The sequence below is a fragment of the Oncorhynchus kisutch genome, unplaced genomic scaffold (assembly GCF_002021735.2).
Source record: "Oncorhynchus kisutch isolate 150728-3 unplaced genomic scaffold, Okis_V2 Okis09a-Okis19a_hom, whole genome shotgun sequence".
NCBI lineage: Eukaryota > Metazoa > Chordata > Actinopteri > Salmoniformes > Salmonidae > Oncorhynchus > Oncorhynchus kisutch.
Genome location: NW_022261985.1, coordinates 18,300,499 through 18,323,791, shown reverse-complemented (window position 1 = coordinate 18,323,791; position 23,293 = coordinate 18,300,499). Strand labels below are relative to the sequence as shown.

The window sequence follows — 23,293 nt, the reverse complement described above, 5'->3', positions numbered from 1 at the left end:
ACTGAGATATATTCATTCATTCATTCGTACCGTATACCCCGTTATGGTACAGGAATGATATGATGGTATGAAAATCTGTATATCTCCCAACCCTAGTTTGTGTGTGTGTGTGTGTGTGTGTGTAGGTTCTTGGTAGAGGGGGCCCAGGGTACGGTGTTGTACACAGGAGACTTCCGACTGGCGAAGGGAGACGCCTCCCGCATAGAACTCCTCCACTCTGGGAGCAGGTACACACACACACACATACGTACATACATATACATACATACATACATACATACACACAGTGGGGCAAAAAGTATTTAGTCAGCCACCAATTGTGCAAGTTCTCCCACTTAAAAAGATGAGAGAGGCCTGTAATTTTCATCATAGGTCCACTTCAACAGGATCAGTCGTCCTGTAAGTAATATATATATATACACAAAAAAATAAAGGGAACACTAAAATAACATCCTAGATCTGAATGAATGAAATATTCTTATTAAATACTTTTTTCTTTACATAGTTGAATGTGCTGACAACAAAATCACACAAAAATTATCAATGGAAATCAAATTTATCAACCCATGGAGGTCTGGATTTGGAGTCACACTCAAAATTAAAGTGGAAAACCACACTACAGACTGATCCAACTTTGATGTAATGTCCTTAAAACAAGTCAAAATGAGGCTCAGTAGTGTGTGTGGCCTCCACGTGCCTGTATGACCTCCCTACAACGCCTGGGCATGCTCCTGATGAGGTGGCGGATGGTCTCCTGAGGGATCTCCTCCCAGACCTGGACTAAAGCATCCGCCAACTCCTGGACAGTCTGTGGTGCAACGTGGCGTTGGTGGATAGAGCGAGACATGATGTGCTCAATTGGATTCAGGTCTGGGGAACGGGCGGGCCAGTCCATAGCATCAATGCCTTCCTCTTGCAGGAACTGCTGACACACTCCAGCCACATGAGGTCTAGCATTGTCTTGCATTAGGAGGAACCCAGGGCCAACCGCACCAACATATAGTCTCACAAGGGGTCTGAGGATCTCATCTCGATACCTAATGGCAGTCAGGCTACCTCTGGCGAGCACATGGAGGGCTGTGCGGCCCCCCCAAAGAAATGCCACCCCACACCATGACTGACCCACCGCCAAACCGGTCATGCTGGAAGATGTTGCAGGCAGCAGAACGTTCTCCACGGCGTCTCCAGACTCTGTCACATGTGCTCAGTGTGAACCTGCTTTCATCTGTGAAGAGCACATGGCGCCAGTGGCAAATTTGCCAATCTTGGTGTTCTCTGTCAAATGCCAAACATCCTGCACGGTGTTGGGCTGTAAGCACAACCCCCACCTGTGGACGTCGGGCACTCATACCACCCTCATGGAGTCTGTTTCTGACCGTTTGAGCACACACATGCACATTTGTGGCCTGCTGGAGATCATTATGCAGGGCTCTGGCAGTGCTCCTCCTTGCACAAAGGTGGAGGTAGCGGGGTTGTTACCCTCCTACGGCCTCCTCCACGTCTCCTGATGTACTGGCCTGTCTCCTGGTAGCGCCTCCATGCTCTGGACACTACGCTGACAGACACAGCAAATCTTCTTGCCACAGCTCGCATTGATGTGCCATCCTGGATGAGCTGCACTACCTGAGCCCCTTGTGTGGGTTGTAGACTCCGTCTCATGCTACCACTAGAGTGAAAGCACCGCCAGCATTCAAAAGTGACCCAAACATCAGCCAGGAAGCATAGGAACTGAGAAGTGGTCTGTGGTCCCCACCTGCAGAACCACTCCTTTATTGGGGGTGTCTTGCTAATTGCCTATAATTTCCACCTGTTGTCTATCCCATTTGCACAACAGCATGTGAAATTTATTGTCAATCAGTGTTGCTTCCTACGTGGACAGTTTGATTTCACAGAAGTGTGATTGACTTGGAGTTACATTGTGTTGTTTAAGTGTTCCCTTTATTTTTTTGAGCAGTGTATATTACTTACAGTATAACTACCAAATACTACTTATCATAGTACAATACATAGAACTCCTCCACTCTGGGAGAAGGTACACACATATACTACTTACAGTATATACAGACAAAATGACTACCAAATACTACATAGAAGTTTATCATATCAGAGCTGTGAAGTGGAGCAGAGCATGCTGAGAGGAGTCTAGTGACAAAGTGCCATCCATCCTGTGTTTTCCCAACAGTTAGCTCTCGTTGTGTTAACCATTGCCAGTGTGCCTCCTTGCTGATTCCATCCATCCTGTGTTTTCCCACCAGTTAGCTCTCGTTGTGTTAACCATTGCCAGTGTGCCTCCTTGCTGATTCCATCCATCCTGTGTTTTCCCACCAGTTAGCTCTCGTTGTGTTAATCATTGCCAGTGTGCCTCCTTGCTGATTCCATCCATCCTGTGTTTTCCCACCAGTTAGCTCTCGTTGTGTTAACCATTGCCAGTGTGCCTCCTTGCTGATTCCATCCATCCTATGTTTTCCCACCAGTTAGCTCTCGTTGTGTTAATCATTGCCAGTGTGCCTCCTTGCTGATTTGTAAGTGTTTATGCACTTGCCCACATTAGTCATATTTTGTGGTTCTGCTAATGAAGTGCCGTGAGCTAGCTACTGCAGGCTTGCTAGATCAGCTTTCAGTGTCATATTATTTTGACATTTAGCCCTGTGTTTGTATAGGATAATGCATCGCGCCGACAGAAACAAACATCTTTCTGGTAAGAAGAGGGGCGGGGGCGTATGCCTTATGACTAACGTGACATGGTGTGATGAAAGAAACATACAGGAACTCAAATCCTTCTGTTCACCTGATTTAGAATTCCTCACAATCAAATGTAGACCGCATTATCTACCAAGAGAATTCTCTTCGATTATAATCACAGCCGTATATATCCCCCCCCCCCAAGCAGACACATCGATGGCTCTGAACGAACTTTATTTAACTCTCTGCAAACTGGAAACGATTTATCCGGAGGCTGCATTCATTGTAGCTGGGGATTTTAACAAGGCTAATCTGAAAACAAGACTCCCTAAATTTGATCAGCATATCGATTGCGCAACCAGGGGTGGAAAGACCCTGGATCATTGTTACTCTAACTTCCGCGACGCATATAAGGCCCTGCCCCGCCCCCCTTTCGGAAAAGCTGACCACGACTCCATTTTGTTGATCCCTGCCTACAGACAGAAACTAAAACAAGAAGCTCCCACGCTGAGGTCTGTCCAACGCTGGTCTGACCAAGCTGACTCCACACTCCAAGACTGCTTCCATCACGTGGACTGGGAGATGTTTCGTATTGCGTCAGACAACAACATTGACGAATACGCTGATTCGGTGTGCGAGTTCATTAGAACGTGCGTTGAAGATGTCGTTCCCATAGCAACGATTAAAACATTCCCTAACCAGAAACCGTGGATTGATGGCAGCATTCGTGTGAAACTGAAGGCGCGAACCACTGCTTTTAATCAGGGCAAGGTGTCTGGTAACATGACTGAATACAAACAGTGCAGCTATTCCCTCCGCAAGGCTATCAAACAAGCTAAGCGCCAGTACAGAGACAAAGTAGAATCTCAATTCAACGGCTCAGACACAAGAGGCATGTGGCAGGGTCTACAGTCAATCACGGACTACAGGAAGAAACCCAGCCCAGTCACGGACCAGGATGTCTTGCTCCCAGGGAGACTAAATAACTTTTTTGCCCGCTTTGAGGACAATACAGTGCCACTGACACGGCCTGCAACGAAAACATGCGGTCTCTCCTTCACTGCAGCCGAAGTGAGTAAGACATTTAAACGTGTTAACCCTCGCAAGGCTGCAGGCCCAGACGGCATCCCCAGCCGCGCCCTCAGAGCATGCGCAGACCAGCTGGCCGGTGTGTTTACGGACATATTCAATCAATCCCTATACCAGTCTGCCGTTCCCACATGCTTCAAGAGGGCCACCATTGTTCCTGTTCCCAAGAAAGCTAAGGTAACTGAGCTAAACGACTACCGCCCCGTAGCACTCACATCCGTCATCATGAAGTGCTTTGAGAGACTAGTCAAGGACCATATCACCTCCACCCTACCTGACACCCTAGACCCACTCCAATTTGCTTACCGCCCAAATAGGTCCACAGACGATGCAATCTCAACCACACTGCACACTGCCCTAACCCATCTGGACAAGAGGAATACCTATGTGAGAATGCTGTTCATCGACTACAGCTCGGCATTCAACACCATAGTACCCTCCAAGCTCGTCATCAAGCTCGAGACCCTGGGTCTCGACCCCGCCCTGTGCAACTGGGTACTGGACTTCCTGACGGGCCACCCCCAGGTGGTGAGGGTAGGCAACAACATCTCCTCCCCGCTGATCCTCAACACTGGGGCCCCACAAGGGTGCGTTCTGAGCCCTCTCCTGTACTCCCTGTTCACCCACGACTGCGTGGCCACGCACGCCTCCAACTCAATCATCAAGTTTGCGGACGACACAACAGTGGTAGGCTTGATTACCAACAACGACGAGAAGGCCTACAGGGAGGAGGTGAGGGCCCCGCCTCATACCGCCTGGTATGGCAACTGCACCGCCCTCAACCGTAAGGCTCTCCAGAGGGTAGTGAGGTCTGCACAACGCATCACCGGAGGCAAACTACCTGCCCTCCAGGACACCTACACCACCCGATGCTACAGGAAGGCCATAAAGATCATCAAGGACATCAACCACCCGAGCCACTGCCTGTTCACCCCGCTGTCATCCAGAAGGCGAGGTCAGTACAGGTGCATCAAAGCTGGGACCGAGAGACTGAAAAACAGCTTCTATCTCAAGGCCATCAGACTGTTAAACAGCCACCACTAACATTGAGTGGCTACTGCCAACACACTGTCATTGACACTGACTCTACTCCAGCCACTTTAATAATGGGAATTGATGGGAAATGATGTAAATATATCACTAGCCACTTTAAACAATGCTACCTTATATAATGTTACTTACCCTACATTATTCATCTCATATGCATACGTAGATACTGTACTCTATATCATCGACTGCATCCTTATGTAATACATGTATCACTAGCCACTTTAACTATGCCACTTGGTTTACATACTCATCTCATATGTATATACTGTACTCGATATCATCTACTGTATGTATCTTGCCTATGCTGCTCTGTACCATCACTCATTCATATATCCTTATGTACATATTCTTTATCCCCTTACACTGTGTATAAGACAGTAGTTTTTTGGAATTGTTAGTTAGATTACTTGTTGGTTATTACTGCATTGTCGGAACTAGAAGCACAAGCATTTCGCTACACTCGCATTAACATCTGCTAACCATGTGTATGTGACAAATACAATTTGATTTGGATAATGTCCCTCAGTACTTTGTCTATATACCCTGTAATTATATCATGTACTTTATATGGATATTTCATTCCAAACTGTTTAGAAGTTTACATTTCAAGATCATTCAGTTGTGTGAGGCTCCCCTTTAATCAGTCACGTTGTAGAGCCTAGTGTTGTATTGTCTTGTAGAGCATTACAGCCATGCTATTGAGGTCACGTTGTAGAGCCTAGTGTTGTATTGTCTTGTAGAGCATTACAGCCATGCTATTGAAGTCACGTTGTATAGCCTAGTGTTGTATTGTCTTGTAGAGCATTACAGCCATGCTATTGAAGCCACGTTGTATAGCCTAGTGTTGTATTGTCTTGTAGAGCAATACAGCCATGCTATTGAAGCCATGTTGTATAGCCTAGTGTTGTATTGTCTTGTAGAGCAATACAGCCATGTTATTGAGGTCACGTTGTAGAGCCTAGTGTTGTATTGTCTTGTAGAGCATTACAGCCATGCTATTGAAGTCACGTTGTATAGCCTAGTGTTGTATTGTCTTGTAGAGCATTACAGCCATGCTATTGAGGTCACGTTGTATAGCCTAGTGTTGTATTGTCTTGTAGAGCATTACAGCCATGCTATTGAAGTCACGTTGTATAGCCTAGTGTTGTATTGTCTTGTAGAGCATTACAGCCATGCTATTGAAGCCACGTTGTATAGCCTAGTGTTGTATTGTCTTGTAGAGCAATACAGCCATGCTATTGAAGCCATGTTGTATAGCCTAGTGTTGTATTGTCTTGTAGAGCAATACAGCCATGTTATTGAGGTCACGTTGTAGAGCCTAGTGTTGTATTGTCTTGTAGAGCATTACAGCCATGCTATTGAAGTCACGTTGTATAGCCTAGTGTTGTATTGTCTTGTAGAGCATTACAGCCATGCTATTGAGGTCACGTTGTATAGCCTAGTGTTGTATTGTCTTGTAGAGCATTACAGCCATGCTATTGAAGTCACGTTGTATAGCCTAGTGTTGTATTGTCTTGTAGAGCATTACAGCCATGATATTGAAGTAATGTTGTATAGCCTAGTGTTGTATTGTCTTGTAGAGCATTACAGCCATGCTATTGAGGTCACGTTGTATAGCCTAGTGTTGTATTGTCTTGTAGAGCATTACAGCCATGCTATTGAGGTCACGTTGTAGAGCCTAGTGTTGTATTGTCTTGTAGCGCATTACAGCCATGCTATTGAAGCCACGTTGTATAGCCTAGTGTTGTATTGTCTTGTAGAGCATTACAGCCATGCTATTGAGGTCACGTTGTAGAGCCTAGTGTTGTATTGTCTTGTAGAGCATTACAGCCATGCTATTGAGGTCACGTTGCAGAGCCTAGTGTTGTATTGTCTTGTAGCGCATTACAGCCATGCTATTGAAGCCACGTTGTATAGCCTAGTGTTGTATTGTCTTGTAGAGCTTTACAGCCATGCTATTGAGGTCACGTTGTATAGCCTAGTGTTGTATTGTCTTGTAGAGCAATACAGCCATGCTATTGAAGCCACGTTGTATAGCCTAGTGTTGTATTGTCTTGTAGAGCATTACAGCCATGCTATTGAGGTCACGTTGTATAGCCTAGTGTTGTATTGTCTTGTAGAGCATTACAGCCATGCTATTGAGGTCACGTTGTATAGCCTAGTGTTGTATTGTCTTGTAGAGCATTACAGCCATGCTATTGAAGTAATGTTGTATAGCCTAGTGTTGTATTGTCTTGTAGAGCATTACAGCCATGCTATTGAAGTCATGTTGTATAGCCTAGTGTTGTATTGTCTTGTAGAGCAATACAGCCATGCTATTGAAGTCACGTTGTAGAGCCTAGTGTTGTATTGTCTTGTAGAGCATTACAGCCATGCTATTGAAGTCACGTTGTAGAGCATTAAGCTACTACAGCCATGCTATTGAAGTCGAATAGCCCCCGCGATATTCAACTTTTCAGGGAAGTTAGGAACCAATATTAACAGGCAATTAGGAAAGCAAAGGCTAGCTTTTTCAAACAGAAATTTGCATCCTGTAGCACAAACTCTAAAAAGTTCTGGGACACTATAAAGTCCATGGAGAATAAGAGCACCTCCTCCCAGCTGCCCACTGCACTGAGGCTAGGAAACACTGTCACCACCGATAAGTCCACAATAATTGAGAATTTCAATAAGCATTTTTCTACGGCTGGTCATGCTTTCCACTTGGCTACCCCAACCCCGGTCAACAGACCTTCACCCCCCACAGCAACTTACCCAAACCTCCCCCATTTCTCCTTCGCCCAAATCCAGATCGCTGATGTTCTGAAAGAGCTGCAAAATCTGGACCCCTACAAATCAGCTGGGCTAGACAATCTGGACCCCTACAAATCAGCTGGGCTAGACAATCTGGACCCCTACATATCAGCTGGGCTAGACAATCTGGACCCTCTCTTTCTAAAATGATCTGCCGCAATTATTGCAACCCCTATTACTAGCCTGTTCAACCTCTTTCGTATCGTCTGAGATCCCCAAAGATTGGAAAGCTGCTGCTTTCAAACAAACAAGCAAACAATAAGCTGCACAAGAACTCACTACTGTAATGGTCCAGGTTACAAAGTGGCTTAGTGACTCGTGTTTGCATCTCAATGTGAAAAAAACTGTTTGCATGTTCTTCACAAAGAGGGCAACAGATGCTACTGAGCCAGATGTCTGTGTCAGGGGAGAAGCTCCAGGTGGTTTCTGATTTTAAGTACCTTGGCATCATACTTGATTCCAACCTCTTTTAAAAAGCATGTGGAAAAGGTCATTCAAATAACCAAATTCAACCTAGATCATTTCCAATTTATATGAAATTGTTTGACTATAGAGGTAGCAAAACTGTACTTCACATCTATGATTCTTCCCCACTTAACATACTGCTTGACTAGTTGGGCCCAAGTTTGCTATATTAAAACCTATTCAGTCTGTCTACAAACAGGCTCTCAAAGTGCTTGATAGGAAGCCCAATAGCCATCATCACTGTTACATCCTGAGTTGGGAAAATCTTGTGCAATACACCGACGCATGTCTTGTATTGAAGATCCTAAATGGCCTGGCTCCTCCCCCTCCACTCAGTATTTTTGTTTAACAGAAAACCCAGACATATGGCAGCAGATCCACAAGGTCTACAATGAGGTGACTGTATAGTTCCCTTAAGGAAAAGCACCTTTAGTAAATCCGTTTTGTCTGTGAGAGCTTCCCGTGTCTGGAATACACTGCCTTCAGACACACAACTGCACCACATATCACACTTTGTATGCTACGTCTTGCTTGTCCTATGTTGCTCTGTTTGTATGCTACGTCTTGCTTGCCCTATGTTGCTCTGTTTGTATGCTACGTCTTGCTTGTCCTATGTTGCTCTGTTTGTATGCTACGTCTTGCTTGTCCTATGTTGCTCTGTTTGTATGCTACGTCTTGCTTGCCCTATGTTGCTCTGTTTGTATGCTACGTCTTGCTTGCCCTATGTTGCTCTGTTTGTATGCTACGTCTTGCTGGTTTGTGTTCTATCTGTATGCTACGTCTTGCTTGTCCTATGTTGCTCTGTTTGTATGCTACGTCTTGCTTGTCCTATGTTGCTCTGTTTGTATGCTACGTCTTGCTTGTCCTATGTTGCTCTGTTTGTATGCTACGTCTTGCTTGCCCTATGTTGCTCTGTTTGTATGCTACGTCTTGCTTGTCCTATGTTGCTCTGTTTGTATGCTACGTCTTGCTTGTCCTATGTTGCTCTGTTTGTATGCTACGTCTTGCTTGTCCTATGTTGCTCTGTTTGTATGCTACGTCTTGCTTGTCCTATGTTGCTCTGTTTGTATGCTACGTCTTGCTTGCCCTATGTTGCTCTGTTTGTATGCTACGTCTTGCTTGCCCTATGTTGCTCTGTTTGTATGCTACGTCTTGCTTGCCCTATGTTGCTCTGTTTGTATGCTACGTCTTACTTGCCCTATGTTGCTCTGTTTGTATGCTACGTCTTGCTTGTCCTATGTTGCTCTGTTTGTATGCTACGTCTTGCTTGCCCTATGTTGCTCTGTTTGTATGCTACGTCTTGCTTGTCCTATGTTGCTCTGTTTGTATGCTACGTCTTGCTTGCCCTATGTTGCTCTGTTTGTATGCTACGTCTTGCTTGCCCTATGTTGCTCTGCGTGTGCTCAATGCTCAATGATTGTCTTTATTGTAATTGTTTTTAATAACCTGCCCAGGGACTGCGGTTGAAAATTAGCCAGCTGGCTAAAACTGTCACTTTTACTGAAACGTTGATTAATGTGCACGATCTCTGCAAAAAATAAAATGAACTCAAACATTAAGCATCTCCAATCCAAAATGAAATCTAGAATCGGCTTCCTATTTCGCAACAAAGCATCCTTCACTCATGCTGCTGAACATACCCTCGTAAAACTGACCATCCTACCGATCCTCGACCTCGGCGATGTCATTTATAAAATAGCCTCCAACGCTCTACTCAGCAAATTGGATGCAGTCTATCACAGTGCCATCCGTTTTGTCACCAAAGCCCCATATACTACCCACCACTGCTCTCGTTGGCTGGCCCTCGCTTCATATTTGTCGCCAAACCCACTGGCTCCAGTTCATCTATAAGTCTTTGCTAGGTTAAGCCCCGCCTTATCTCAACTCACTCGTCACCATAGCAGCACCCACCTGTAGCAGACGCTCCAGCAGGTATATTTCACTGGTCACCCCCAAAGCCAATTCCTCCTTTGGCTGCCTTCCAGTTCTCTGCTGCCAATGACTGGAACGAATTGAAAAAAGTCACTGAAGCTGGAGACTCATATCTCCCTCAATAGCATTAAGCACCAGCTGTCAGAGCAGATCACCTGTACAGAGACCATCTGTAAATAGCCCACCCAACTACCTCATCCCCATATTGTTATTTTCTTTGCTCCTTTGCACCCCAGTATCTCTACTTGCACATCTATCACTCCAGTGTTAATGCTAAATTGTTATGACTTCACCGCTATGGCCAATTTATTGCCTTCCCTCTCTAATCTTACCTCAGTTGCACACACTGTATGTATATAGATTCTTTTTCTATTGTGTTATTGACTGTACTTTTTGTTTACTCCATGTGTAACATTGTGTTGTTGTTTGTGTGGCACTGCTTTGCTTTATCTTGGCCAGGTCGCAGTTGTAAATGACAAGTTGTTCTCAACTGGCCTACCTTGGCATGGGCCAACACAGGGCCTGAGGAAAGTATTCAGACCCCTTCACTTTTTCCACATTTTGTTACATGTATCTAATCCATTTTAGAATAATGTTTCCTCTCATTAATCGATACACAATAATTACAAAGCCAAAAGTTTTGTTAATTTTAGCAAATGTATTAAAAGTAAACAAATAACTTATTTACGTAAGTATTCAGACCCTTTGCTCTGAGACTCAAAATACTGTAGAGCTCAGGTGCATCCTGTTTTTATTGATCATCCTTGATGTTTCTACAACTTGATTGGAATCCACCTGTGGTAAATTCAGTTGATAGACAGGTGTGTGCCTTTCCGAATCATGTCCGATGTAAGGTTCCACAGTTGATAGGTAGAGCAAAACCCAAGAGGTTGAAGGAATCCTCCGTAGAGCTTCGAGACAGGATTGTGTCGAGGCACAGATCTGGGGAAAGGTACCAAAAAATATCTGCAGTATTGAAGGTCCCCAAGAACACCGTGGTCTCCATCATTCTTAAATTAAAGAAGTTTGGAACCCACCAAGACTCTTCCTAGAGCTGGCCACCCAGTCAGGGAGGTGACCAAGAACCCGATGGTCGCTCTGACAGAGCTCCAGAGTTCCTCTGTGGAGATGGGTTAACCTTCCAGAAGGACAACCATCTCTGCAGCACTTCACCAATCAGGCCTTTATGGTAGAGTGGACAGATGGAAGCCACTCCTTAGTAAAAGGCACATGACAGTCCGCTTGGAATTTGCCAAAAGGCACTTAAAGGATTCTCAGACCATGAGAAACAAGATTGAACTCTTTGGCCTGAATGCCAAGTGTCACGTCTGGAGAACCAGGTGCCGCTCATCACCTGGCCAATACACTCAGGACCTTAGACTGGGGCGAAGGTTCACCTTCTAACAGACCAACGAACCTAAGCACACAGCCAAGACAACCCAGGAGTGGCTTCGGGACAAGTCTCTGGATGTCGAGTGGCCCAGGCAGAGCCTGGGAATTTAACCCAATCGAACATCTCTGGAGAGACCTGAAAATAGCTGTGCAGCAATGCTCCCCATTCAACCTGACCGAGCTGGAGAGGATCTGCAGAGAAGAATGGGCGAAACTCCCCCAAATACAGGTGTGCCAAGCTTGTAGCATCATACCCAAGAAGACACTAGGCTGTAATTTGACAGAGGTGCTTCAACAAAAGTACTGAGTAAAGGGTCTGAATACTTATGTAAACATATTTTAAAAAATAAAAGTTTTTCCTTTGTCATTATGGGGTATTGTGATGTCATTATGGGGTATTGTGATGTCATTATGGGGTATTGTGATGTCATTATGGGGTATTGTGTAGATTGATGAGGGGAAAAACAACTTCCTCAATTTTAGAATAAGGCTGTAACATAACAAAATGTCAAAGTCAAGAGGTCTGAATACTTTGAATGCACTGTATGAGCCCAAACCCGGAAAAAAATAAATGATTGTGCTGTTATACAATACATGACACAAAAAAGATTTAAGGTGTATTTGGTACATAACTGGTATAGCCTAAATTAAACGAATTCAGAGTTAGCCTACAATTATAGTGAATTTTTTATTTGAATAGTTTAGTGTTTTATGGTCGAGATGGTTTAATGATGCTGAAGATTCACAATATGTGCCCATATTGGGCTGTGGCGGTCATGACAGCGTCTCATGGTAATTGACCGTTAATTAACAAACATGTTTAGCATCTCCAGGCCTCCACACATACAAGCTGCTGATTGGAACATCTACATTTAGAAAAGTTGACCATAATCCACTGATGTTCATGCCCATATTGTAAATCAGCGTCATTAAACCTCCTCGACCCTAAAACTGTCATCCGAGCCCTAACCAGCACACAGGAGAGAACACACCAAGTAAAACCTAGGCAATATACAGTGGTCCTCAGTTCCAATGCCAGACAGTGTGCTGTGTTGTTTCAGGGTGAAAGACATCAAGAGTGTGTATCTGGACTCCACCTTTTACGACCCTCGCTTCTACCAGATCCCCAGCAGGGTGAGTGTGGGATTCTTCGAGCGCTACAGAGAGAGAGAGAGAGAGAGCTACACACAGAGAGAGAGAGCTACACACAGAGAGAGAGAGAGAGAGCGCTACACACAGAGAGAGAGAGAGCTACACAGAGAGAGAGAGAGAGAGAGAGAGCACTACACAGAGAGAGAGAGCTACACAGAGAGAGAGAGCACTACACACAGAGAGAGAGCTACAGGGAGAGATCTATAGAGCGAGGGAGAGAGCTACACAGAGAGCTAGAGAGAGAGAGAGCTGCAGAGTGTGTGTGTAGGAGACGTGTCTACATGCTATCCGGGGGCTGGTACAGGACTGTGTGTAGGAGACGTGTCTACATGCTATCCGGGGGCTGGTACAGGACTGTGTGTGTGTGTGTGTAGGAGACGTGTCTACATGCTATCCGGGGGCTGGTACAGGACTCTGTGTGTGTGTGTGTGTGTGTAGGAGACGTGTCTACATGCTATCCGGGGGCTGGTACAGGACTGGGTCAGTAGGAGTGCGTACCATACAGTGTGGCTGAATTGTAAAGCTGCATATGGATATGAATACCTCTTCACTAACCTGGGGGACGAGTTTCACACACAGGTAGGTGACCAACACTTAAAACCTCTTAAGGATCCGCCCCCTTTTTCAATTTCCACCTAAAATGACATACCCAAATCTAACTGCCTGTAGCTCAGGAGGCAAGGATATGCATATCCTGAAGCAAGGATATGCATATTCTTGGTACCATTTGAAAGTAAACACTTTGAAGTTTGTGGAAATGTGAAATGAATGTAGGAGAATAACAATACAAAGAAGAAGAAGAAAAATTGTGCCATTATCTTTAAAATGCAAGAGAAAGGCCATAATGTATTATTCCAGCCCAGGTGACATTTAGATTTTGGCCACTAGATGGCAGCAGTATGTGCACAGTTTTAGACTGATCCAATGAACCATTGCATTTCTTAAATGTTGTATCAAGACTGCCCAAATGTGCCTAATTTGTTTATTAATAACTAAGTTCTCAAACAATAGCATGCTATTCTTTCACTGTAATAGCTACTGTACATTGGACAGTACAGTTAGATTAACAAGAATTTAAGCTTTCTGACAATATCAGATATGACTGTTCTTGTTACTTACAACCTCATACTAATCACATTGGCCTACGTTAGCTCAACTGTCCCATGGATGGGACACCGATACCAAATAATATTTATTTTAAACACACACTTTGTTAAGCATGACAAATAATGACACATGGTGTGTTGTAGATTCATGTCAAAAGCCTGGACATGTTTAAGAAGATGCCAGAGATTCTGAGTCATGTGACCACAGATCGAGCCACTCAGATCCATGCCTGCCGTCACCCCAAGGTAACGCTGTTACATGCCCCCTTTCTCTTAGAAACCCCTAACCAATGGAAACATGTTGTGGTGTGTAGGATGAGGAGTCCTAACCAATGGAAACATGTTGTGGTGTGTAGGATGAGGAGTCCTAACCAATGGAAACATGTTGTTGTGGTTATGATGAAGAGTCTTAACCATTGGAAACATGTTGTGGTGTGGGATGAGGAGTCCTAACCAATAGAAACATGTTGTTGTGTAGGATGAAGAGTCCTAACCAATGGAAACATGTTGTGGTGTAGGATGAGGAGTCCTAACCAATAGAAACATGTTGTGGTGTAGGATGAGGAGTCTTAACCAATAGAAACATGTCGTTGTGCAGGATGAGGAGTTTGTTCCTGCCAGCAGGCTGCCGTGTGGCTCCTCGGCATCAGATGGAACTCCTCTAAACATCATCAGTATCAAACCCTCCACTATGTGGTTTGGAGAGAGAACACAGAGGACTAAGGTTATCGTCAGGTACACACACTCAGAGAAACACACACACACAGAAAAACACATACACATTATCTTACACAGATGTGTAATGTTTTCAGGACAGGTGCCAGTTCCTACCGAGCCTGCTTTTCCTTCCACTCATCCTACTCTGAGGTGAGACACCTGCCTGCCTATCTGTCTGTCTGCCTCGGTCTGTGCCTGTCTGCCTCTGTGTGATACTCTTCTCTTCTTCCTGTTTTCAGATAAAAGACTTCCTGTCTTATCTCCAGCCAATCAACATCTACCCCAGTGTCATTCCTATTGGCCGAACTCACGCTGATGTCACAGAGCTGTGAGCCAGTCATCCTCTATACACTGAATGTCTTCTCTACACCCCAACTCCCTAATACGCATTATGCCCCAAACCCCTAATATCCCAACCCCCTAATACCCATACCCCAACCCCCTAATACCCCAATCCCATTATTCCCCAACCCCCTAATACCCATACCCCAACTCCCTAATAACCCAACCCCCCTAATACTCCAACCCCAAATACCCATACCCCCTAATACCCATACCCCAACCCCCCTAATACTCCAACCCCCCTAAAATACATTTTTGGGATAAAAAGCCAACTCTGCTCCTTCATTCATTGAAACAGATGGCTCATTCATCGCAACCTACTTGAATTACTTTTCATTGGCAAGATAAGCAAACATAGGGATGACATGCCAGCAACAAACACTGACACTACACATCCAAGTATAACTGACCATATTATGAAAGACAAGAATTGTACTTTTGAAGTCAGTGTCTAGGAGGTGATTATTGTTGTCTATCAACAACGACAAACCACCAGGGTCTGACAATCTCGATGGAAAGTTACTGAGGATGATAGCAGACGATATTGCCACTCTTATTTGCCACATCTTCAATCCAAGCCTACTAGAGTGTGTGTGCCCTCAGGCCTGGAGGGAAGCTAAAGTCATTCTGCCACCTAAGAATAGTAAAGCCCCCTTTACTGGCTCAAATAGCCAACCAATCAGCCTGTTACCACCAACCCTTAGTGAAGAAATGGTGTTTGACCAGATACAATGCTATTTCACCCTAAACAAATTGACAACAGACTTTAAGCATGCTTATGGAGAAGGACATTCAACAAGCACAGCACTTACACAAATGCCTGAAGATTGGCTGAGAGAAATTGATGATAAAATGATTGTGGGGGCTGTCTTGTTAGACTTCAGTGCAGATTTTGACAAGATTGATCATAGTCTGCTGCTGGAAAGACATGTGTTATGGTTTTACACCCCCCCCCCGCTATAATGTGGATGAAGAGTTACCTGTCTAACTGAACACAGAGGGTATTCTTTAATGGAAGCCTCTCCAACATAATCCAGGTAGAATCAGGCATTCTCCAGGGCAGCTGTTTAGGACCCTTGCTGTTTTCAATTTTTACTAACGACATGCCACTGACTGAGTAAAGCCTGAGTTTATGTATGCGGATGACTCATTATACACATCAGCTACTACAGCGACTGAAATGACTGCAACACTCAACAAAGAGCTGCAGTTAGATTCAGAGTGGGTGGCAAGGAATAAGTTAGCCCTAAATATGTCTAAAACTAAAAGCATTGTATTTGGAACAAAACACTCACTAAACCCCAACTAAATCTTGTAATAAATCACGTGGAAATTGAGCAAGTTGAGATGGCTAAACTTCTTGGAGTAACACTAGATTGTAAACTGTCATGGTCAAAACATGTTGATACAACAGTAGCTAAGATGGGTAGAAGTCTGTCCATAAGAAAGCTCTGCTCTACCTTCTTAACAACACTATCAACAAGGCAGGTCCTACAGGCCCTAGTTTCTACCTTCTTAACAACACTATCAACAAGGCAGGTCCTACAGACCCTAGTTTCTACCTTCTTAACAACACTATCAACAAGGCAGGTTCTACAGGCCCTAGTTTCTACCTTTTTAACAACACTATCAACAAGGCAGGTCCTACAGACCCTAGTTTCTACCTTCTTAACACTATCAAAAAGACCGGTCCTACAGGCCCTAGTTTCTACCTTCTTAACAACACTATCAACAAGGCAGGTCCTACAGGCCCTAGTTTCTACCTTCGTAACAACACTATCAACAAGGCAGGTCCTACAGACCCTAGTTTCTACCTTCTTAACACTATCAACAAGGCAGGTCCTACAGGCCCTTGTTTTGTCGCACCTGGACTACTGTTCAGTCGTGTGGTCAGGTACCACAAAAAAGGACTTAGGAAAATTGCAATTGTCTCAGAACAGGGAAGCATGGCTGGCCCTTGTTCATAGAGAGCGAATATTAATAAATATTAATTTCAATCTCTCCTGGCTCAAAGTGGAGGAGAGATTGACTTCGTCACTACTTTTATTTTTGAGAGGTATTGACATGTTGAATGCACCGAGCTGTCTGTCTAAACTACTAGCACACAGCTAGGACACCCATGCATACCCCACAAGACCACCAGAGGTCTCTTCACAGTCCAAGTCCAGAACAGACTATGGGAGATGCACAGTACTACATAGAGCCATGACTACATGGAACTCTATTCCACAGTACTACATAGAGCCATGACTACATGGAACTCTATTCCGCAGTACTACATAGAGCCATGACTACATGGAACTCTATTCCACATCAGGTAACTGCACAGTACTACATAGAACCATGACTACATGGAACTCTATTCCACAGTACTATATAGAGCCATGACTACATGGAACTCTATTCCACAGTACTACATAGAGCCATGACTACATGGAACTCTATTCCACATCAGGTAACTGCACAGTAGTACATAGAGCCATGACTACATGGAACTCTATTCCACATCAGGTAACTGTACAGTACTACATAGAACCATGACTACATGGAACTCTATTCCACAGTACTATATAGAGCCATGACTACATGGAACTCTATTCCACAGTATTACATAGAGCCATGACTACATGGAACTCTATTCCACAGTACTACATAGAGCCATGACTACATGGAACTCTATTCCACAGTACTACATAGAGCCATGACTACATGGAACTCTATTCCGCAGTACTACATAGAGCCATGACTACATGGAACTCTATTCCACAGTACTACATAGAGCCATGACTACATGGAACTCTATTCCACAGTACTACATAGAGCCATGACTACATGGAACTCTATTCCACATCAGGTAACTGCACAGTAGTACATAGAACCATGACTACATGGAACTCTATTCCACAGTACTATATAGAGCCATGACTACATGGAACTCTATTCCACAGTACTACATAGAGCCATGACTACATGGAACTCTATTCCACATCAGGTAACTGCACAGTAGTACATAGAGCCATGACTACATGGAACTCTATTCCACATCAGGTAACTGTACAGTACTACATAGAACCATGACTACATGGAACTCTATTCCACAGTACTATATAGAGCCATGACTACATGGAACTCTATTCCACAGTACTACATAGAGCCATGACTACATGGAACTCTATTCCACAGTACTACATAGAGCCATGACTACATGGAACTCTATTCCACAGTACTACATAGAGCCATGACTACATGGAACTCTATTCCGCAGTACTACATAGAGCCATGACTACATGGAACTCTATTCCACAGTACTACATAGAGCCATGACTACATGGAACTCTATTCCACATCAGGTAACTGTACAGTACTACATAGAGCCATGACTACATGGAACTCTATTCCACATCAGGTAACTGTACAGTACTACATAGAGCCATGACTACATGGAACTCTATTCCACAGTACTACATAGAGCCATGACTACATGGAACTCTATTCCACAGTACTACATAGAGCCATGACTACATGGAACTCTATTCCACAGTACTACATAGAGCCATGACTACATGGAACTCTATTCCACAGTACTACATAGAGCCATGACTACATGGAACTCTATTCCACATCAGGTAACTGTACAGTACTACATAGAGCCATGACTACATGGAACTCTATTCCACATCAGGTAACTGTACAGTACTACATAGAGCCATGACTACATGGAACTCTATTCCACAGTACTACATAGAGCCATGACTACATGGAACTCTATTCCACAGTACTACATAGAGCCATGACTACATGGAACTCTATTCCACAGTACTACATAGAGCCATGACTACATGGAACTCTATTCCACAGTACTACATAGAGCCATGACTACATGGAACTCTATTCCACATCAGGTAACTGTACAGTACTACATAGAGCCATGACTACATGGAACTCTATTCCACATCAGGTAACTGTACAGTACTACATAGAGCCATGACTACATGGAACTCTATTCCACATCAGGTAACTGCACAGTACTACATAGAGCCATGACTACATGGAACTCTATTCCACAGTACTACATGTAGCCATGACTACATGGAACTCTATTCCACATCAGGTAACTGTACAGTAGTACATAGAGCGATGACTACATGGAACTCTATTCCACAGTACTACATAGAGCCATGACTACATGGAACTCTATTCCACAGTACTACATGTAGCCATGACTACATGGAACTCTATTCCACAGTACTACATAGAGCCATGACTACATGGAACTCTATTCCACATCAGGTAACTGTACAGTACTACATAGAGCCATGACTACATGGAACTCTATTCCACATCAGGTAACTGTACAGTACAACATAGAGCCATGACTACATGGAACTCTATTCCACATCAGGTAACTGTACAGTACTACATGTAGCCATGACTACATGGAACTCTATTCCACAGTACTACATAGAGCCATGACTACATGGAACTCTATTCCACATCAGGTAACTGTACAGTACTACATAGAGCCATGACTACATGGAACTCTATTCCACATCAGGTAACTGTACAGTACTACATAGAGCCATGACTACATGGAACTCTATTCCACATCAGGTAACTGTACAGTACTACATAGAGCCATGACTCCATGGAACTCTATTCCACATCAGGTAACTGTACAGTACTACATAGAGCCATGACTACATGGAACTCTATTCCACATCAGGTAACTGATGCAAGCAGTAGATTTAGATTTTATTTAAACCTTATGGAACAGCGAGGACTGTGAAGCATTACAAACATGGGCACAGACACATGTATACACACTAACACACGCACTATACATACACATGAATGTAGTGGTGGTGGAGTAGGGGCATGAGGGCACACAGTAGGCTGTGAAAATGGTATAAACTGCCTTCAATTTGCTGGACCCCAGGAAGAGTAGCTGCTGCCTTGGCAGGAACTAATGGGGATCCATAATAAACCCCAGGAAGAGTAGCTGCTGCCTTGGCAGGAACTAATGGGGATCCATAATAAACCCCAGGAAGAGTAGCTGCTGTCTTGACAGGAACTAATGGGGATCCATAATAAACCCCAGGAAGAGTAGCTGCTGCTTTGGCAGAAACTAATGGGGATCCATAATAAACCCCAGGAAGAGTAGCTGCTGCCATAATAAATACAAATACTTTAGCCGGCCAACCCCCTTACACCATAGCCCATACTCCCAACACCCTAAAGGCGTCAGCATGCTTCAGTTCGTTGGGTTCAACTAGCTGGGTGACCACGCTAGTTGAACACAGCTAGCTGTACCCGGCTAGCTGAATTCAACACGTGTGCTCCATAAATCCCTTAAAAGACCTTCGCTTGAAAAATGAGAAAAAACATCAATAGTACGGTTTGTCCATTGAGACGCCGTAGCCATTATACACTTCCTCAAAATAATCAGAATTAATTTTGGACAACTCAAGTTGTCAAAATTAGTCGCACAAATTCACATCTAACTAAGATATTTGGTGCAGAAAAAATGTATGAAAACGAGTTCTCTCGTTGAATGACAATGACTTTATTGAAGAATCCCTACTGTTGACGTAGGGGTCAGGACTACCTGACATGATGACTCCTTGCTGTCCCCAGTCCACCTGGCCGTGCTGCTGCTCCAGTTTCAACTGTTCTGCCTTATTATTATTGGACTATGCTGGTCATTTATGAACATTTGAACATCTTGGCCATGTTCTGTTATAATCTCCACCCGGCACAGCCAGAAGAGGACTGGCCACCCCACATAGCCTGGTTCCTCTAGGTTTTGGCCTTTTCTAGGGAGTTTTTCCTAGCCACCGTGCTTCTACTCCTGCATTGCTTGCTGTTTGGGGTTTTAGGCTGGGTTTCTGTACAGCACTTTGAGATATCAGCTGATGTACGAAGGGCTATATAAATACATTTGATTTGGTTGACGTAGGGGTGTAGACTTCGGCTCCGAACTTCAGCTTGCCTTCAGAGAAACATTGTGCCTGAGCAGTCAAAAAACTCTGATGTCCAAAACAAACAAAAACGCCCCAAAATGTTATCATACACTGAACAACAATATAAACACAACCATGTCAAAGGTCTGACTGAGTCACAGTTCATATGAGGAAACCAGTCAATGGAAATGCATTCATTAGACCCTAATCTATGGAGTTCACATGACTGGGAATACAGATATGCATATGTTGGTCATAGGTGCCTTCAAAAAAAAAAGTAGGTGTGGGTCAGAGAACCAGTCAGTATCTGGCGTGGGTCAGAGAACCAGTCAGTATCTGGCGTGGGTCAGAGAACCAGGCAGTATCTGGCGTGGGTCAGAGAACCAGGCAGTATCTGGCGTGGGTCAAAGAACCAGGCAGTATCTGGCGTGGGTCAGAGAACCAGGCAGTATCTGGCGTGGGTCAGAGAACCAGGCAGTATCTGGCGTGGGTCAGAGAACCAGGCAGTATCTGGCGTGGGTCAGATAACCAGGCAGTATCTGGCGTGGGTCAGAGAACCAGGCAGTGACCACCATTTGCCTAAAGCAGCGTGACACATCTCCTTCAGAGTTGATCAGGCTGTTGATTGTGGAATGTTGTCCCACTCCTCTTCAATGGCTGCGCTAAGTTGCTGGATATTGGGCAGGAACTGGAACACACTGTCGTACAGGTCGATCCCAGACATGCTCAATGGGTGACATGTCTGGTGAGGATGCAGGCCATGGAAGAACTGGGACATTTTCAGCTTCCAGTAATTGTGTACAGATCCTTGCAACATGGGACCGTGCATTATCATGCTGAAACATGAGGTGATGACGGTGGATGAATGGCACGACAATGGGCCTCAGGATCTGTGCACTCATTGTCATTGATAAAACGTAATTGTGTTCGTTGTCTGTAGTTTATGCCTGCCCATATCATAGCGCCCCATAGTGACAGTGGGGTTATGTTCACAACGTTAACATCAGCAAACCACTCGCCCACACAACACTATAAAAGCTATCTGCCAAGTACAGTTGAAATCACGATTCCTCCGTGAAAGCACATTTCTCCAGCGTGCCAAACTGCAGTCAGGTCAAGACCCTGCTGAGGACGACGAGCACGCAGATGAGCTTCCCCAAGGCGGTTTCTTATAGTTTGTGCAGAAATTCTACTGTTTCATCAGCTGCCCGGGTGGCTGGTCTCAGATGGTCCCGCAGGTGAAGAAGTCAGATGTGGAGGTCCTTGGCTGGTGTGGTTACACGTGGTCTGCGGTTGTGAGGCTGGTTGGACGTACTGCCAAGTTCTCTAAAATGACATTGGAGGCGGCTTATGGTAGAGAAATTAACAAATGATCTGGCAATAGCTCTGGTGGATATTCCTGCAGTCAGCATGCCAATTGCATGCTCCCTCAACATGAGAGCTGTGTTGTGTGACAAAACGGCACATTTTAGGCACATAATTCTGTTTAAATCAGCTTCTTGATATGCCACACCTGTCAGGTGGATGGATTATCTTGGCAAATGAGAAATACTCACTAACAGGAATGTAAAATCTATTCACAACATTTGAGAAATATGCTTTTTTTGATGCATTTGGAACTTTTCTGGGATCTTTTATTTCAGCTCCTGAAACATGGGACCAACACTTTACATGTTGTGTTAATATTTTTGTTCAGTGTATGAACTCTACCGTACTGTTTCAGCTGGGAAGCATGCGGATGTCTTAACCCTTAGACCCAATGCTGTTGAATCCATGACAGGACTGTAGAATTTGTGTGTGCACAGTACATTGGGAAAGTATTCAGACCCCTTCACCTTTTCCACAGCCTTATTCTAAAATTGATTAAATGTTTTTTTTCCTCATAACCTGTTTTTGCTTTGTTATTATGGGGGTAAGACATTTTTGCAAATGTATCAAATATTTAAAAAATATCACATTATATAAGTATTCAGACCCTTTACTCAATACTTTGAAGCACCTTTGGCAGAGATTATAGCCTCAAGTCTTCTTGGGTATGATGCTACAAGTTTGGCACACCTGTATTTGTGGAGTTTCTCCCATTCTTCTCTGCAGATCCTCTCAAGCTCTGTCGGGTTGGACGGGGAACGTCGCTGCGCAGCTATTTTCAGGTCTTTCCAGAGCTGTTCGATCAGGTTCAAGTCCGGGCTCTGGCTGGGCCACTCAAGGACATTCAGAGACTTGTCCCAAAGCCACTCCTGTGTTGGCTTGGCTGTGTGCTTAGGGCCGTTGGCTTGTTGGAAGGTGAACCTTCGCCCCCAGTCTGATGTCCCTGCCGCTGAAAAACATCACCATAGCATGACGCTGCCACCACCATGCTTCACCGTAGGGATGGTATTGTCCAGGTGATGAGCGGCGCCTGGTTTTCTCCAGACGTGACACTTGGCATTCAGGCCAAAGAGTTCAATCTTGTTTCTCATGGTCTGAGAATCCTTTAGCTGCCTTTTGGCAAACTTCAAGCGTGCTGTCGTGCCTTTAACAGAGGAGTGGCTTCCGTCTGGCCACTCTACCATAAAGGCCTGATTGGTGAAGTGCTGCAGAGATGGTTGTCCTTCTGGAAGGTTAACCCATCTC

The 23,293-nt window shown here is 44.4% G+C and overlaps 1 protein-coding gene across 4 annotated transcripts in view; it reads left to right on the top strand.

Annotated features, from left to right (window-relative positions):
• Window positions 1-23,293, top strand: part of LOC109880350 (protein artemis) — a 30,194-nt gene that overhangs the window by 4,740 nt on the left and 2,161 nt on the right. For 3 of the 4 annotated variants that reach the window (XM_031815265.1, XM_031815268.1, XM_031815266.1), the window contains exons 6-12: window positions 126-227; window positions 12,465-12,537; window positions 12,994-13,134; window positions 13,806-13,907; window positions 14,260-14,396; window positions 14,474-14,528; window positions 14,618-14,706. In XM_031815265.1, coding sequence (XP_031671125.1) covers window positions 126-227; window positions 12,465-12,537; window positions 12,994-13,134; window positions 13,806-13,907; window positions 14,260-14,396; window positions 14,474-14,528; window positions 14,618-14,706 — 699 coding nt within the window. The remainder of the gene's footprint in view (window positions 1-125; window positions 228-12,464; window positions 12,538-12,993; window positions 13,135-13,805; window positions 13,908-14,259; window positions 14,397-14,473; window positions 14,529-14,617; window positions 14,707-23,293) is intronic. The other variant, XM_031815267.1, reaches the window with a different exon arrangement.